General features: G+C 43.2%; 1 protein-coding gene across 1 annotated transcript in view; it reads right to left on the bottom strand.

Annotated features, from left to right (window-relative positions):
- Window positions 1-18,968, bottom strand: part of LOC119161898 (nonsense-mediated mRNA decay factor SMG5) — a 394,369-nt gene that overhangs the window by 211,732 nt on the left and 163,669 nt on the right. Inside the window, exons 10-11 of the mRNA XM_075880312.1 lie at window positions 10,381-10,500; window positions 5,897-5,971 (exon numbers count right to left, since the gene is read on the bottom strand). Coding sequence (XP_075736427.1) covers window positions 5,897-5,971; window positions 10,381-10,500 — 195 coding nt within the window. The remainder of the gene's footprint in view (window positions 1-5,896; window positions 5,972-10,380; window positions 10,501-18,968) is intronic.

Genomic DNA, 18,968 nt, shown 5'->3' on the forward strand with positions numbered 1-18,968 from the left:
CTCGTGGCCCGTCTTCTCGGCATGCTCTGCGAGTGCCTTTGTCACTGTGTGGCCCTTGGCGACGTCATTCTTGTGTTGCATCAGACGTCTGCAGTAATTTCCACTCATGCCAATGTACACCGATTCGCAATCGGCGCATGGTATCTTGTAGACCACACCAGGAAAGTGTTGCCGAGGGAGAGGATCCTTCACATTTAGCAACTCAGCTTTAAGCTTGCTTGCTGGAACATGCGCGATCTGTACACCACGTTTTCTGAATAGACGGGCTAGGGCTTCGCTTACATTTCGAATATAAGGAATCGATGCACGCTTTTTCGTAGACGATGTGTTATGCATGGCTTGACTAGTTGACTGCAGTTTATGCATGACGGATTTAGTTGTTTTCCTAATAAAAATCTTGCGGTATCCATTCCTGATCAGGTCATCTTCAATGGTCCGGAGATCCTCCTGCAGGCTTCCTTCATCGGAACAAGTGCGAATCGCTCGTTGAACTAAAGACCGAATCATTGAGCGTTTGTGGGCTACCGGGTGGACTGACTCATAGTCGAGGTATCTACCGAAGTGCGTTGGCTTTCGGTACACAGCGAAGGCGAGGCCTGTGGGAGTACGTTTTACAACTGCATCCAAGAAAGGGAGGCAACCGTCTTTTTCTTCTTCCACAGTAAACTTGATGTAAGTCTCGACGCCATTTAGGCAGTCGAGGAAAGCTTGGACGTCTTTCTTCTTTATCACGCAGAAACAGTCGTCGACGTATCTCAGAAAAACTTTGGGTCTCGGCTGAAATGTTCCCAATGCCTTCTGCTCAATTGCTTCCATTGTGATATTCGCAGTTGTGACCGAAATCGACGCTCCCATTGCGGTACCGAAAACTTGCCTGTAGAATTCACCCTTGTACGAGAAGTAAGTGTTGGATAGGCAAAACCGTAACAAGGTGCACAGCTCGGTGACGTCGAACGGTGTGCGATCGGCCAATGTCGTGTCCTTGTGAAGCAATTGTCTGGAAGTGTCTACAGCAAGGTCGACGGGAACACTTGTGAAGAGGGAGCAGACATAAAATGAAACCAGTACTTCGTCGACATCCACAGTGATACTCTTCATTTTGCTTATGAAGTCATTGGTGTTCCGGAGGTTAGTTTCAGTCTTGCCTGCAAGGGGAGCCAGGATGCCGTGAAGATACTTTGAGAGGCTGTACAGGGGCGAACTAGTGAAATCTACTATGGGTCTTAGAGGCGTTCCGCTTTTGTGAATCTTCGGTAAACCGTAATCGCTGGAGCAGAACCATTGGTGCACAGCAGCTGGAAATATAACCTTTTTGCTGATGCAGGAAGCGTCTGAAAAATACTAGAGAGCGTCTTTTGCAGGCCAGTTTGGACTTTTGAGGTAGGATCTTTGTTAATCTTGGCGTACGTTGTACAGTCCCCCACTATCTCCGTCATCGTCGACTCATACGTCGACCGGTCAAGCACAACCGTCACGTTGCCTTTGTCCGCAGGAAGTACGGCAATCTTCTTGTTTTTGTGTAATGCCTTAATCGCTTTTTCCAAATCTTCCGAAAGGACTTGATGGCAGCCAGACTTGCGAATCCTCGATAGTATACCTACTGCTCTCGTACGGACTTCGTCTCGTTCACTTTCTTCAAGTAGACCAATAGCGTTTTCCACAGCACACACGACCTTGCGTGGGTCCGGCTGCTTTGCTTGGTTGAAGTTGAGACCATTGCTCAAAACTTGGCATTCCGCAGGAGTTAGCTCGTATGACGACAAGTTCCTGACCTCGAACATGGGTCCTCTGGTTTTCCTGCCTTTTTCTAGCAAAGCACATAGTTTGCGCTTTTGTGACGTTTCCTGCTTTTCTGTTCGTCGTCGCGATGCTTGGTTCGCAACGAGATGTATTTCAGGGAGTAATTCAGGCATGATGAATTCCAGCTGGCGTGTTTTGAAGAAAATGTCAGTCTCAAGGCGCTTCACAGTCTGCTTGCAGTCTTCTACCCGTGCTTGAAGAAGCTGCCGTTCAGCTTTCGAAATGACTTGATGACCGAATGCCGATTTCACGGGGTGCTTTAACTGCAAAGATTTTGGGATGAGTTGCTTGGACTTACAGGTTACGTTGAAACGTAGGTGCGTCTTGAAGGCTGCCAGTCGTGTAGATGCACTCAAGAACTGACGAATCCTGGTGATAGCCAATTGTCCATACTTGTGGCGGATGCTCACGTAGTCGAGAGTTCGACGGAATGCCGTCTGGTCAGGTAAAGGCATTGTTGAAAAAACAGGTCACTGACCAATGTCAAACAAAACAATGACGTTTTAGTTACGTATGCCGTTGACAAAAAATAAGTATTTCTGAAACTTTCTGTCAACATTTAGAAACATATGAATAACCTCTTTTTTTCTAATTGCCTACCTTACGAAAAAAAATAATAAATCCCTGAATGCTACACATTGCTTACACATCTTCGTCATACAAGCAAATAGGCAATATCGATACAACTGTGATATAAAAATAAAGCATGAAAATACAAGCTGAAGCACCACAAAATCAAGCCACTATCCTACTACATGAGCAAAATGTAAGTTATTTCTGATGGAGAACATGGTGTGCTTCAAAAAGAAAACAAAGATTTAAAGGGCTTACAAATGTTCACACACAAATATTGAAACAAAGATGTCATGTATTAGCTTAAATACTAGAATTGAATTCATATATTCTTCTACTAACACTGTTGATATTTCGACATCAACACATCCTTAAAGTTGTGGTAGGAGTGTACTGTTCGTTTCAGCACATGTGTAGCTTATTGAAATGCATATACTTCAAGTTAGCTCTCTTGAAATATTTATGAGACTGCTAAGTTGAAAACCTAACCACAGAGGAATTAAGTGGATTTCATTTCTGGCCAAAACGTTTCGGGGTGCAACCACAAAAACATCCATCTTGTAAGCTTCAAAGGGCATTGTGTTTTTTCGTCTACGTGCCCAGTCGTGTGATAGTATCGCACGTAATAACGCTCAAACTATCGAGTGGGGTGAACGTGAAGCGGTCTGGCGACACCTGTATTTTTAAAAACAGCCACTTCTTGTACACGGCGACGAGGACTCAATGCTTAATCTCGCACAGTGAAAAGACAAGGATTAAAAGCCTGGCACGAGGCTTTCATGAGCGAAGGATTGATCGCGTAGCGCAAACTCAATCTTTAACACACGTAATCAACGTGCACAGCGAGTGGTTCTTACGGTGATACAAAATAAGCCACCTAAAGACATACCTACCTATCGGGTCTCTGGTCCATCATCCTCGCTGTGCCAACACGTTGCCCGGGGCATCGGCTCCTGCATACCAGTGGTCACGCATTGAAGTAACCCAGTTACGTAGTTCACCGACCTTTTCAAACTTACCCAAGTTTGGCGTTGACTGTGAACTCTTCACGGCCGTCAAAAGGCTCACGCTTTTGCTCTTGTATAACACCAGTTACTGCTTGTCACAACAAGGGGTCGTTGATTGTCTTCAGAAGTACACTCGACATTGAATCCCGCGAACAACATGAGTAATCGATAAATGAGGGAAAAATCACTTCTGACAGCGGACACAAAAGCGCGAGTCCGATGAGGCTGTTGGAGCGGCAACATAGTACGGCGAGGCATCATCCGCCTCTGGATCAATGCAGAAAAACTTCACGACACGCGGAAACTATGCAGTAGACGAATTCCAAAGGATGATAAGCATACAATGCACACAATATCTATCAACACGGCAATTATGTAACCGCGGACTTGCACATGTACTCGTCTGAAGCTGGTGGTGAGCCTGCAGTACAACTAGGACTGTCGCAACTGCAAGTTTACCGGCTTAACAAAATGAGGCGTGCAGGTGGCAGCATGGTGAAGTTCTTATACAAGTAATTTTACAATAACATACAAATGAAATAAAACTTCTCATACCAAATAAAGCTTTAACATTAGTTTTTATTATATTTAGTCATGCAGTTGTGTTTGTTTGGCATGAAAAAAGTTTCGGAACTCTTGTCAAAAGCGGTGGTCACCTCTAAGTCTCTGCAACGCATTGCCAATAAGTACAGATTTCAAGGGCAATGCGTTTGTGGCAGCGGCTTTGCTCGTGTGTAGAAGAACACGAATGGCATGCATTGCTGCTTAATAAAGAAGAAAGGTATCTGACCGGGTGTCCGTTCCTTTACCTCTCTACGCATTGGCGTAGCCAGGGGCCAGCGCAGCTAGCCCGTGACCCCCCCTCCCCTCTCCAACCTTCGTGAGAACTTTTTTTCCACCATGGCATACATGAAGCAAAACAAATATCTGCCTGCCTCCCTCCCCCCTCGATACGAGGTGTTCTTTTCCTTCCCCTCCACCGAACATTTTTTTCTCTTTTTCCTATGCCACTGTCTCTACGTGACAGCAAGCAGTGACGCGGGGAGAGGTATAGCTCCCCCTCTCCATCACTCCTTCGCTCGCCACGACCTACCAGTGGCGGGGAGGGGAAGAGGGGCGCATATGTTGGCAGCTGCCGCTCCTAGCCATATTTTTGTTGTAAGAGTGTAACTGATATTTAAATATGTTTCGGAATGCTCACTATAACGATACGATGAGTTTATCTCCTGTGCTACCCTCGGTGTCCACTGATCGGCTAATGTAACAGTTCCCTCAGTACAAATGCAAAATTGGCGCGTCTATGTAACTATTCGGGGTATAGCTTCACCGTAAGTGATCGACTGTATGCTTGTTAGTTTTAAATAAATATTCAAATATAATGCACGCATGGTGGTGGAAATCAACCGGGAACGCCCCAAGAAAACATGCCTTCTAATCGCGCTTCTGGCACGAATATCTCAATAATAATAATAATAATAATAATAATAATAATAATAATAATAATAATAATAATAATAATAATAATAATAATAATAATAATAATAATAATAATAATAATAATAATAGTTTATTATTATTATTATTATTATTATTATTATTATTATTATTATTATTATTATTATTATTATTATTATTATTATTATTATTATTATTATTATTATTGCAGAAGAGTCTCTGAAATATCCCGTTGCGTCAATAAGAAATGTGTCAATATCAGTATTTTATGCTTCCAAACCATGTATTTAGATATTTATATTCTGGAATTCTTTTTCGGGTATCTCTGCCCAGCTCTGACTGCCGCATTAATTGTAGATCAACACTAATGTGCAGAAGTCCCATCCATTTACAGCTTGTACCCTCTGCTCCTATGTCAATATAAGTTGTCGCTGAGTATAGGGGGTATGCCCTTGACGTCATCTGCGAGTGTTACTAGCGTCAGAGTCACAATTTTTGTGGTCCGTGCTATCACCACATGCGTGAAAAACTCACTGCACGTGCTCTGTCCGAGATCCGTACGTCACCTTGGATCTCTAGTGACGTCTGGAATACCTCCTGCACACCGAAGCACGGATAGCTAGAAGCGTATACGAACAGACCTTCAAGATGTCGCAGCGCTACTGTGGCCCCCTTGCGTATAAAGGCCGAGTACATACCTTTTATACAATAAAATGCTGTGCCGATGATTCAGTAATTTGTTTGCCCGGTGTTCGTGATGCCTGTTCAATTCAACAATAACGGGCTCTCCTGTTTCACCAAGGTATTGTTTGTGCCAATATTAGGAGGGTGACAGACGACACTTGACGGCAAAACAAAATAGCATGCAAGAAAGCAATGAATTATAGGTTTTGTGATCAAGGTAAACAGATCAAACAAAATGATGAGGTCAATAACTAAGAAATTGGGACAAATGTGATGAAAAAAGAAAGCAGCTAGACAAAGAACGTCCTAATTTTGCAGAACAACAGAAAGTGCTGTCGTATCTACGGCAAATAAAAATTGCTGGAATGCATTCTGACCGTTGGTGACAGTAGCGGAAGAGTTGTCTTGTGGCGGCGTAGATTCCGCCAGTAGATCTGGAACGGCAGGCAAATCTGCACGACAAGGTCCCACCATAAAGCCTAGTTCATGTAGTCATTTTCCATTACGTCCCAGTCATGACTAACACATGCAATTCAAGAAAGAACGAAACAGTAGGGGTTCATCCAGACAATCTAGCAAGCACTGTCAGTGGCTTTAGTCTTTCATTTAACAAAAAGAGTGGCTGTGCTGCTCACATATGCTCCTAGCTAAAACATCTCTATATAGATTGCAAGTGTCAACAAAGAACACAAACATTATTCTCAAATGAATGGAACTCACACTGAATTTATGTCTATAGAAGAGTATATAAACTAACATGTGACAAAGTGCTGCCGTTACATGCAGGATGATGGTGGCTGCCCACTGCGATAAAACCAACGACGACTCTCCTTTATGAGTATGCGTATAATGGAGTTGTATGGGCGGATAAATGAAAGGCAGTGAAAACTGCATTATAAGATGTCCTGCATTGTGAGGACGTATGCTTGAGCATGTTAGCAATTCATTCTATCTTTCTAGCATACGAAGAGACGTGGACGCAAAGTGACGCAGACAGGGCTGACTAACAACAAATGGTTCTAGCAGGGGTACATAAATATATATATGCACACACATACAGGAGAAAGCAACAAAACGCAGGTGCATAGTATAGGAAGATTACAAGAAATAACCACAGAAGCATGCATGCATGAGAGTCAAGATACGCAGTCAAACGAACCGATACTGAATTTTTATTCTCTGTTTGAGGAATAGCCTCTTGATCTAAAAAAATATAACCCGCTATTGGCTTCTTTGACTATATATCTTAACTTTCAATCATTCATACATCTGTGTGTTTTTGCATGTAATCTTCCTCTACAATGCATGTGTGTTTTGTTGCTCTCCGCAGTGTACATATACACTTCTGTGGAAAATAAACCACTTGTTAGCAGTGCTGTGTTCACGTCGCCTTTAATTTTTGTCCCTTTGTGCTCTAAATAGTGGACTGCATTGCAAGCGGACACATTTTTAATGGTCTGAACTGTGGCGTAGCTAAACATTAGCTTTGAACAAGTGCACTTTGCCACCAATGTCACTCACACACCAACAGGCAATGGAATGCATAGTGACACACCCAACAACACACACCTGCTGTAGAGTACGTTTAATAAACTAATTTCCCGGCATTGAAGGGGGGGTCGTCTTGGTAGCAGTGGCTCAAAATAAATGAAATACCAAAAGCTATTTTCAGAGCACGTGTCAAACCCACATTTTTGTTATATTCGAAATTCTGTTAGGTATTAAGTCATATATATTATACTTTACAAGAACTAGTTTGCTCTTGTTTTTAGGCGGTTTACAGCCATACCTGTCAGGAGCAAACCACAGCATATGCCATGCAATGGTAGCCTCTGCTGCGTGTTTTATCTCCATCAAAATTGTCATAACCCTGACTATGTGCGCTGCGAAGGCAAGGCCTTTCTCATGCTTCGCCAATCAACTGGTCGCATGCTTGCTGTGGTCACACTATACCTGCTAATTTCTTAATCTCATCTGCCCATGCAACTTTACACCTCTGTCCCGAGCAGTTGTCTCATATTTGAATTAAGCCTGCTACTCTCAATGAACAGCAGTTATCTTCTTTGTGCTACATTCCTTATACCTATGGCCATGTCTTCTATTTCATTTCCACTAATTAAGATGTCCTTGTTCCATTAGCCATGTTTTTACCCACACTTTATCCCTAGCATTGTGTATAGCTATAACAAGCTATAAGCGGAGGAATGTTGCCTAAAATGACAAATATGCGTAGTTCTTACAAATCACTTAAAAGCATAGTGTTAATCAACTGGACTCTATGAAGAAGGCCTCGAAATTGATGAAAACCAGCTGACAGTGGCAAGCGTTCCCTAAACTCTTGGAAACGTACATATTTTAGGACAATTCCGAGCACATATTTTGAGCAGTCACACGTAATCTTGAACAGGAGCACTGGCACCAGAGTTTTCAACAAGGCAACTAAACTGCCTTTTATTTCTGCCATCTTTATCTTCTATAAGAATTGCTTCAATTAACTTCTTCTTTCCGTCTTCATAAACTTGCTATAGATAACTGTATGTAGTTGTACCATATTTACACGTGTAACCCTTGCACTCACCTACTCACACTTCCATAATTCTCCCATCCCTCGCATTGCCCAACAAAAATACCCTTTTTTCCACGAGCCATTATCGCATCCTCGAACATTGCAGAAGTAATATCATCATCCGCTTCTTTCAACCACTGATGATAATAATGCATAACAGCCTGGCACCATCTCCTAAGCATGATGCGTACAATCAATGCATGGAGTTCCGTTTCAACCCAAGCGAAGTCAAAGTGGCCAGCACGTGTTGCGGCGTGTTAGTGCAAGTCCATGCAGAGGAAGTTGTTATGTCCATCCTGTAGTTAGGTGATGGGTCTATACACAAGGTACACGTCTGCTTTTAAGCTGAAGGTACTTGATAACGCATGATACAATAGCAACAGGGCCGCCGGCAGGCACTTCGAAGCCAATGAGCTTTATGTTCACTACTGAAAATGGCAGTCCGAGTAGCTTAAGGCCACCGACAAGATGGTTTGAGTCTTTTGTGGGCCTATGACTAGGAAATAGCGACGTTAAAGCGGACGTTCTTTGTTATGTCCAGGGTCTCCATGCGAAGACCCTTGAGACAGCGGCTTTAGTGTGTGCAAATAAATCTTGCTTAGTGTTGAAGCTGCGGTTTTATTTTAAAGGGCTAGTAAACAACTCGAGTGCGCCAGACGTTTATTGCCGAGAAATATGTGCACATTTACTATGTGAATATGATGGCACAAGAGTTTAGTGAATACTTGTTATAATAAGGCAGTTACAGGGTTTAGAACAACTGTTTAAGGCAGTTTAAAGTTATCGCACGGCCACTCGCCACTATTCTCCGCCGTAGGAAGGAGAAAGTGTAGCCAGTCATTGTGACTCCACCCATTTCGGCAATGTGACACGGTGTCTGCAACGTACGCGCAGTGAACAATAGAGCAGGGCTTCGCCCCACATGAGCACGCGTCATAGCAGCACAGACAGGAAGCGAGGAGCAGCGTTGTTCTAGCCGTAAAGTAGTGAAACGCCTCTTCTTCTTGGAGGTTTTAGTTCTGGCAATACCACCTCCCCAAGAGTCTCAGGCTCTACAAAACGGCAGAGCGCAGACTAGGAAACCGAAAGTGCAGACTTCGCGGCTGAAACTTCATCCCCGCTGGGCCTGAATGCAGTTTGGAGAGGCAAAGAACTTATCGATGAAATCAGTTGCACATAAAGTTGACCACAAGCAAGCTTGCGTCACTGCGTGTACGAGGGGGATCGGTCAGGCGAATAAAATAGGCACGACAATTCTTTATGAAATCGATTGTCTCCCCGGTGTGCAGTGCTGTATTATTCTTTAAGTGTGATCACCTTGCTCTACTGTAGAGTTGGCGTGGTTTGGGGGAGCGAAAAAAATGTCGGAGCCTGTTTACTGGCCCAAAGTCTTGACCAGTGCTTCTTAAGGCTTGTAATTGGTTGCTGGAGTGAGGATTCTGACTTGCGGCCACATCATTTTGTTTTTCGCTCTGTACGTTTCCGCGGAAAACTTTCCCTGTATAATTCTCGTATCGCCAACATTTGATAAATTTTCCACAAAAAATGCGCGTAATATGCGATTAAATAAGATAGTATATACGAACCTGTGTAAAAATCATCATCGCCAGTTTGTGTCCACTGCAAGACTACACCCTTTTTCAAAGACCTCTAACTCGCCCTCTCGAGTGTGAGCTGGTTGAACTTTAAACGTCTACTTCATCCCCCCACCAGACCTTTTACTGTCACTAGCTATGCTTCCTAGTCCTTCTTATCCAATACACCCCTGTAACGGATCATCATTTACCTGTCCTGATTACTTGACAAGCCCTGGCTACTTTTTTCTGCTAATTATTTTCAACCAGAATAATGGCTACCCCTGTTTGTGTAACTTACACTCTGCCTTGTTTTTTGCTGTAAGTTGACCATGAGAAAATCATGACTTGTATAATAAGTAAAAAGCTTTTGGATCACATCCACTGGGCCTGTCAATAAAGCGGCGATTGGAAAAAGCAAAACCCGCAACCTGGAAATGCTGAAGAGGTAGAAATTGTGCCAAGTGAACTTGTGAATTTGCCATTCTGACATAACGTATGAAATGAAAGAAAAGATACAGCAAGCAAAATATAACTATGCATTTGCATTTGCACCATCTGTAGGCGCTAAAACAGCAACAATATGGTCCTTTCCTATTGTGAAAAAGTTTCATTCGGCATGTCAAGGAGTTTTTGAGGTACCACTTCAGCAAAGTAGCAACAGGTTGGGGTAGCTTTATGTTACGGCCACCATATTTTCACAAGAATGTTGCGTGCTTACCAGCACCTTGGTGTCTTCCTGTGAGGGAGCACTGAGACATAAGGTGGCAGCAGGTAGCAGTCACATGGGAGAACATGTTCAATGTGAAGGCAGCCGCAGCATTGCTCAAATTAGGGAGCGCTGCAAGCAGTGTGGAAAGCAAAAATAACTTTTTGGCAAGTGTAATGAAAAATAACAAAATAACAGAGGTGGTTGAGAGTTGTGCAGTATGTGCGAACACTTTGATTATTTGTGCATATCACTTTTAAGCATATTGTGCTCTGCTCCGTTCTTGTGTTTATTTTGTGCATTCATATCAAAGCTTTGGTTTCTACAGCCCTTTAGAACCTTTGTGAAGCTCCGGCACTTAGTTCCGCCTTCGACAGCACAGAGAACTTGATATTATTTATTCCAATGTGAGGTTGTGGCCAGTTTATTTGCATAAAAACTTTATTCAAGGTATGAGGCACACTATCAAGCCTCACTCTTTCAGTGTGAAGCTGTAAGTGGCTGCGAAATCCCTGTTGTGCTTACGGTATGCATAACAGACATTGCCAACACAACTACAATAACTACATAAAAATGACAATTGTTATAACTAAAAGACCAGGAAAATAAAAAAAATCTGTAAAATGCTTTCTTCTCAATACGCTGTGAGATCCTGTTTACTGTTTCTTTGAGGTTTTTGATCAGAGCGATTCGGCGGAAGGATAGGTTGGCCGTTTGTATAGAGTCCTATATTTTACAGTTATTGTACAGTTCACAGTTCCCATTCACAGTGATGCTACTGGCTTACGTTGTTTTGGAGGAAGTTTTCTAGGAGGCAGAAATGCATTTTAGAGCAGCAAATTTGGCTTTTGGAGCACGTGTCGCTAGAAACAGTTTTGAGACACATACCGCATGCATAAGAAACGAGAGATAAAAGCGCAATTTTCTGCACACTTTTCAACCATAATAAAAATATAAAAAGTACATGGTTATAAAGATCCCACACAGTTAAACTAAACTTGTACAGGAATCTCAAAATAAAACATACAACTATGCAGCTAGTTTTAAAATAACTAAATGTAACATGATTATCACAGATTCGCTTGTAAATAATGAAACAAGAATTATCATAGAAACGTCATTAGTGGCACCTCTGTATTTTATTAATACTAATAAACAAAGAACACATAACGCTCGACATTCACGTTATTCGACCAACGCTTTTTTTACTGCAGCCTAGGACCATCAGAAACTGCGTTCGTTATTTTAGACCTTTTGAATGACCATTTGAGATTAAGCCTTCTCGGATAAGAAGCAATTACTGTATCAGTCCAAGAGTAAGCAATGTTGGTAAGCCTCATCCAAAGCACATGAAAGTAGCTGTATTTAATGCATGGCCTCCAAACAGACAGTGTCCTGAAATAGTGAGTTCGAAAGTTTGCTGGCTTCAGTTTGGTCGCGTCAGCACACGTGAAGAGCTTTGGTGACGTTTAGTAGCTGTCTCGGTGTGCACCAAGCAACACGCATGCCGGCCACGTAAATATTCACAAATACAGACAAGGGCCAATTTTTCCTATGCAAAAGTGTGAAGCCACGCTTAATAATTCAGACGCTTTTGTGACACAGTCGCAATGCACTTGATGGGAATGCAGAATAACGTCTGTAAATTTGGTTGCCAAACCTTTTGTTTCTCAGTTTCTACGACTGTCCACTGACATGTCAGGGCCAAAATAGCACTTAGTTAAAGCCACAACTCAGCTACAGCTATCATTCTCGGGCTTGAATCAGCGCGTTCTTGCCACCACAGAACTGTCCGAAAGTCGCCTGCCACAATGCCTCAGTGTCATGGGGAGAAGCAGACCGAAAAATAAAAGGTGTGACTATCACAGCCGAGTGGTGCAGTTTTTGCTGATGAGCACCGGAGCCGAACAGAGATGGGATCACAGCAGCGCAGGAAAGCGCCACTACAATTTAATACCTAATATCCCGTTATAATAAGCATATTCAGGTAACTGCTTGGTAGCATGGGCGTTGGCAGGAGGGGAGCAGAAAGGGCACTTACCCTTCCTCCCGCCTCTAGCCTCATTAGTACTTGCCCTCACCCAAGCTACACTAGTGTTCTCTCCCTCCCAAAGGCGCGATGCAACACTGGTTTGCATCCCCCAAGGAAAAATCCTGCAGATGATCATTATCAATAGAGCATGGCCTGGCGCACTTGTAAGCAGACTGCACGCATTTAACACATCATAACCCAAAAGCGACGCGTCGCAGTTCTCACGGCCTTTTTTTGTGCACCACTGCTTCACTAACAAAAGCAAGTCAGCATCACCGCGTTCATGGTCAGGAATGGAGTAGACATCAAGAATACTTTCATGACAAAAATGAGTGTACGGCACAGCAAGCGCCCTTGCAGTCACAGCAGCACCTGAGTTTGCAATGTGCTGCACACAACTTAAACGCTTGGCTTGTGGAATGCATAGTCGACGAAGGACAGATTCCAGTATAAAACGTAACGATTGTTTATTAACGTGGTAGCAGCAGTAGGGTGAGCATGCTGCCACTGTGCTCGAAAGGCTAGGGAAACATTCAGAAAAGTGAGCTTGGCAGCTTGGGTCTTATATAAAGCAACTGGTGGTGACGTCAGTCTGCGGAGACACTGCGTGGCGCTGTCCCTTATTGGATGCGCGTTGCAGCATGCGGCTGAGTCACGATGGCTGCGCCGGTTTGTGTGCAGTGTGTCGTCATATTATCCCCCCCCCCCCACACCTACAGAGTGCAGTGCCCTCAGGGTCTGTAGAAATCTGGGAGGCGTACCAGAGTGTGTCGTGAAAACAGTGGACTGCGACGTGACCGCTGTGGAAGGACGCCAGTGGAAGGAGTGGCCAACAGGTGCTGAACTTTCTTTGGGAAGTCTAGACTGCGAGTGGCGCCGAGCGTGGAGAGGCATCCTGTGTGAGCAGCACGAGCCAGTGCACGCGAGACGTTGAGATACAATCGTCGCCTGTACCTCGCCACTAACCCGGTGTCGTCCGGCATAGGATGGCTAATCTTTTCTCGCAGGCCAGTGATGTCGCTGTCAACTGGAAGAATGGGTGGCCACGACGAAAGGGGCAACATTCACGTTTGTGTTTCAGTGGCATGCCACTTGCCAGTCGAGCATGAACTGAGAGGCGGCGGTACAAGCAGTGCCTCAGATGGCGTCTTCCACTGAAGCATTTGACCTTCGAAGCATGGCAGCGTCAGCGCTGGGACAGGGAAACCGAATGGCAGTGTAAAATACGCGTGGCAGGAGTCATCACCCGCTGGCAGGAGCATGCACGCTGCGAGCATTGAGAACGCTCCAGCGGCATGGCGGTGTCCGAGGACAGTGTTGTTTCCTCACATGACTTAAAGGGATAGGTATGTTCGGCGAATTCGTGAAAGGCCGCTGGTGTTGGTACATCAAATAATAATTTCGGGGCTACTTCCCTGAGTTGCATGGGTAGATGCACGCTTGCGACGGCTTTAACAGGTGTAGTAGACAAAGCTGTCGGCATAAGACGATAATCGTTCGTGTCTCGTGATGTGCATCGAGTCGTCTTCAGAGCCGCCTCGAAAACAATGTCTTGTGACGATTACATGCATAGCTATCTGTGAATCGGTTGATGCTCGGTGTAAGTGGGCTTGACTTGTTTTGTTGGGGCTGCGTGGTTGTGATTGTAATAGCAAGTTTGGCAGGAGAAGCTGTAGGCGTGAGGTGACATTCATTCGTGGCACTTGACGTGGTCAATGTCTTGGGTGCGTCGTCAGAAATCATTTGTGCAATGTCCGTGTCTTCACCCGTGAACTGGTTGACGCTGCAGAGCAAAAACGTGGAGTAGTCGGAAAACTTGAGGCCGAACAACAGCGCGACTGTTGGTGGGCCTCAAGTTGCTCTTGAAGTTCTTGTATTGGTTGGTGAAGAGCGGCAAGGGCTACTTGGTCAGCCTCGGTAGTGTGGTAACCTCGTTTTCGGGTCACCAGATGTGAGATGTCGTGTCGATGAAGAACGGATCCCAGTATAAAACGTAACGATCGTTTATTAATGTGGTAGCAGCGGCGGGGCAAGCATGCTGCCGCTGTGCTCGACACGTTAGAGAAACAATCAGAAAATCGAGCCTGGCAGTTTGGGTCTTATGGCCACCTGTAGTGACGTCAGCCTCTGGTGAAACTGTGGTGGTGCTGTGCCTTATGGGACGTGCGTTGCAGCATGCGACCGAGTCGCGTTGGCTGCGCTGGTTTGTGCGCTGTGTGTCGCCACAGGCTTCACGTGGCAGCATCTGGTGCTTGTCGGCGGAGATTTTGCTTTGTTAACTAGCACACACACAGCAGGGAGGTCTAAACAACTCGGACGAGTCGTACGCTCCTCTGTTGGCCGAGTTATAGTTTCCTAACGCTCAATGCTTGACAGCTATAACTTATTCCGCGCTTTGCTGGCATTGACAGCGCTCATCACAGGATGCAAATTTGCAACTGGTGGTTGCACGTGGTTAAGGGATTTGCGTCAAGTTCCCGTTGCATTACAAAAATCTGGCTGGGCACCGAAATTACCAATAAGTCTGGTAGCTAGTAAAACTACTTCAGCCGTGGCTGTGGTGATCTAACCACTTGAGTTGAGTGGCATAGAAACAACATGAACTCATATTTCCGAGATTCTGTGGTTCTTATAAGTTGTTCAATGAATTAGACATTGAACGTATGGCAACAGTGGCCTTTTTCAAATTTAACTTGGCTCGACTTGAGTCGTACAGTGTCTACTGCGACGTCCCTTTCGATAGAGACACCACAAGTAGTTACTTTTCTTTCTGAAAGCCTGAAGACATCCTTTATCGCAGGTTTGACGCAGACTCGTCAAATTTTGAGGACATTTAGCAGGATGAAGCAGCAAAAGCAATTTGACACAGTTTGGCGCAATTGGCACAGAAGTAGCATCACTGCCTACACTGATATCTATCAACTTTATTATAGTACTATATTCAGCTTGGTCATAACTTATATGTCACATGACTGCAGACTTGTGTGGAGCCCTGCTAATAAACAACCTTTTGGAGATGACCACCTAGGGTCTTATTGAAGTGCAGGCTTGCCTTCTATTATAGGGCACCACCTGAGCTCTGGTGCATAACGGTGTGATCAGAACATGACACGAGTCACCCTATATACCTGATTTGGGGCTCAGTGTGTGTGGTATTTATTCGGCACACGGCAAACAGAAGCAACGCTGTGGGGCTTGATGTAGTTGAACATAACTCATAGGGAGCCCAAACGTTCAAACATTAGCCTAGTTGTGCTCAAATGTCATACATGCCTGCCCGCCAAGCGACAAAGAAATTAGCAAAACTTTCATACCATGGAGAAGGGGGTGAAGTCAAAGGATTTACCTTTAGCTAAAATGACACTTGAATTTGTTTTTACGACCAGTAATCAGAGGAACAGCTCAATCACTGTGATCAAGAGCCAAATTCACAGCATATTCACGGAACGAAAGACCTTGAATGGGGCGAATCGTCCGTCAATCTGTCTCTCCGTCCATGCGCCCGTCCGTCCATCTTGTGAATACTTCAAATACCACCATTTCGCTTCTTTTTAATATAAATTCATTATATAGAAGTACCGCCATCCAGAGAACTATCCAATGACTAAACGAGAGTAAGTACAGCATTTCTGCTGTCAGCATTTCGTTACACCATATATGCCCAGTGGCTCACATGTAAAATGGTGAAACTTTTAGTGTAATTCAAATGTGGTTTCTGTAAAAAAGATAGCATCACCTAAGGTGTGTTTCTGATGCCTTGTCCTTGTCACATGCAATCTAGGTGATCGCTGGGCTACAAATAGCCACGTGCTTAGAGTCACAAAATGGCTATTTCAAGTGCATGTAAGTGAGCGCCATACCACAAAAAAAGCCTAATACAGAGTCAAATTGAACTCGATGATGCTTATAGTTTTGTCGATTGTTCGTCAGTTATGGGGTGTACAGTAACTTTCGTATGGCAGTGATAGGCGGGAACGTTTTTCCTTGTTCACGGTGTGTCAAACATAGTTTTCCTACATACAGGACGGCTCCAAAATCACTGCTTAAAAGATTTTTCTTAATAGAAGCCCTATTCTCTTTTCTGACGTCGTAAAAATAATTATTTTGGGGAAGTAAATTAGTTTTGTTAACTTTCCAAAGTTTTAGCATATATGGGTTAACACCAAGAGGCAAGTATGTGCCACTGGTATGCGGGTATGGCCCATAATTTGCACACAACGACAACCGGGGACGCACAAGCCACGCCATAAGAAGCATCCCACCTAAAATGTTACCAGACTAAGCTAGTTCGCGTTGAAAGCCCTCATTGCACCAATTCATAAAAAGGAAGATAGGTCTTTTGTTGAAAACTACCATCCTATTTCTTTAACATTATCATGCTGCGAACTTACTGAACATAACACAAAGAGTATAACAACTTATTTAGAAATGCATTCTGTTTGAAAAAGGTGTCAGCATGTAGTCAGGAGGAGGCATTTCAGTGTCACACAGCTGATCACTGTTATTAATTTCTTTGCGCCAACTCTTGACCAAAACAGACTTCTCTACATATTTTCTAGACATCCGAAAAGCCTTCGATACTGTGCCTTCACGACAAATTATTCTGATACTCAAAAATGACAAAACTCCTGGATTCTTTACTTCTTGGGTTACTGATATCTGTCAAATCGGCAATAATTATTAGAACATAATGATGAAAAATTGGGCTTTCTTCCAGTCACAGCAAGTGCGCCGCAGGGCAGTGCCCTCTGCCCTCTTCTTTTTATTATGTATATTGACGACATTTCTTACATGGCCGAAGGTGGTTTTCAGATTCGATTATTTGCTTCTAATTGCATGCTTTTAAAAATAAAACCTTTATCACTGAACAAACTAGTTTACCAAGTATTTTAAACGTTCTTCGTGAATGATGCATGCATTGGCGAATGGCAATGAAGACATCCAAGGTGTGCTGAAGCGAATGACACACAAGAAATTGCCTTTGCTTCATACGTATAAACTAGGTTTATCCACCATGCATTAGGTACCCCAATACAAGTATCTAGGAGTTACCTATTCCAACACGTTAACAAGGAATGACCACACAAGTAATACTTGCACCTCAGCCATAAAACAATTATGCGTCCTTAGGCACAAACTTCAAAAACCTCCTACGATGTGAAACTATTATCCCGTAACACCTTAATCAGAACTAAACTGGGATACGCATGTATCGTTCGAAATCCGTATACAAAAACTAATATCAATAACCTCAAGAGAGTGCTGCGAAAGAAAGTTAGACCTATATCTAAGAAACTATCAAGACAAAATTCATCCACAGAACTAATGAAAACTAACGACGATAAACCACTCGAGATGAGAAGAAACAAGCAGAGACTAGAATTTCTTAAACTACTCTACACGATCAATTCTCCACTACACTCTTGACACCCTACTTTGCAAGAACGAACATGAAAGAGAACTTTTCCCTCGAATAATCGAAGAAACTGTGTAATCAAATAGACGGCCTAATAAGAATTATAAATAACTTGTTTGTGTAGCGTTTCACAAAATATATTGACTCTATTTCTGTATTTGTGTTCCTGTTTCGTTTGTTCTTCATGTTTTCAACATATTCACTGTTGTATTATTTATTTGTCCTCCCTGCTTGGACTACATATCAGCAATATTTGATGAAAATTAAATAAAGTAACACCTCCAGGGCTTTTTATAGTCATATGTTCTTTGACGTTTGACTTCCCGTCAACATGACTTGTTCATGTCAAATGCACATGTGGTGCAAAAACCAAACTTCTCCCTTTTTCTTTTTTATTTATTTTAGTTTCACCGAAACAGATACAATGGCGAAAAAATAGGGAGACGGCAAAAAAGCTGCAGTTATTGCAGCTTGACTAAGCCCCGTCCACCCTACGTCAGTAATGACAGGGTAAAAACGAAATACAATAAAATGAAAAAATAAATATTATACAGCAAGAAACAATACAAGCAGAAGGCAAAGTGAATGACAGGCCAAGGTATACGAACAAAAAGGAATATTTCATAAACACGTGAGCACAGTAATTCGCAGAGTATGTATTATCGCTTTCGTACATAAGAAAGGTACACATTGAGGTTACACAAAAAAATAATAAAAAAAATATATAAAGGTACACAATAAATTATCCAAAGCAATACATAGTGACTTATGTAAACAATACAAATCCACAAGTGTAGTGTTTGCGCATCAATATTGTTTATTGTGTCAATTTTTATGTCTTGCTGCTCGTATTAGTTCAGTATAGTAGGTAGCTGGTGGCTAAGCTTTTGGGTGCCGTAATTTCAATGCAAGAAGCATTGAAATATCGTCGCGTTTTCATAACTGCTAAGTTGGAATAATTTTAAACTGGGATATTTACAATACAAGGCAGAAGGGTAGTGCTAGACACACCAATTTCCCTCCTACCCCCCGCCCCCCCCTGGTATATTTTCCCCAGAAAAAAACATTTAAAAACGGTGAGGGGGGCTTGGTCAAATAAATCAAAAGAGCCAAAATATTCGTATGGCCCCATTAAAAAATCCTACCAGAATG

Source organism: Rhipicephalus microplus, chromosome X, assembly GCF_043290135.1.
Source record: "Rhipicephalus microplus isolate Deutch F79 chromosome X, USDA_Rmic, whole genome shotgun sequence".
Classification (NCBI taxonomy): domain Eukaryota; kingdom Metazoa; phylum Arthropoda; class Arachnida; order Ixodida; family Ixodidae; genus Rhipicephalus; species Rhipicephalus microplus.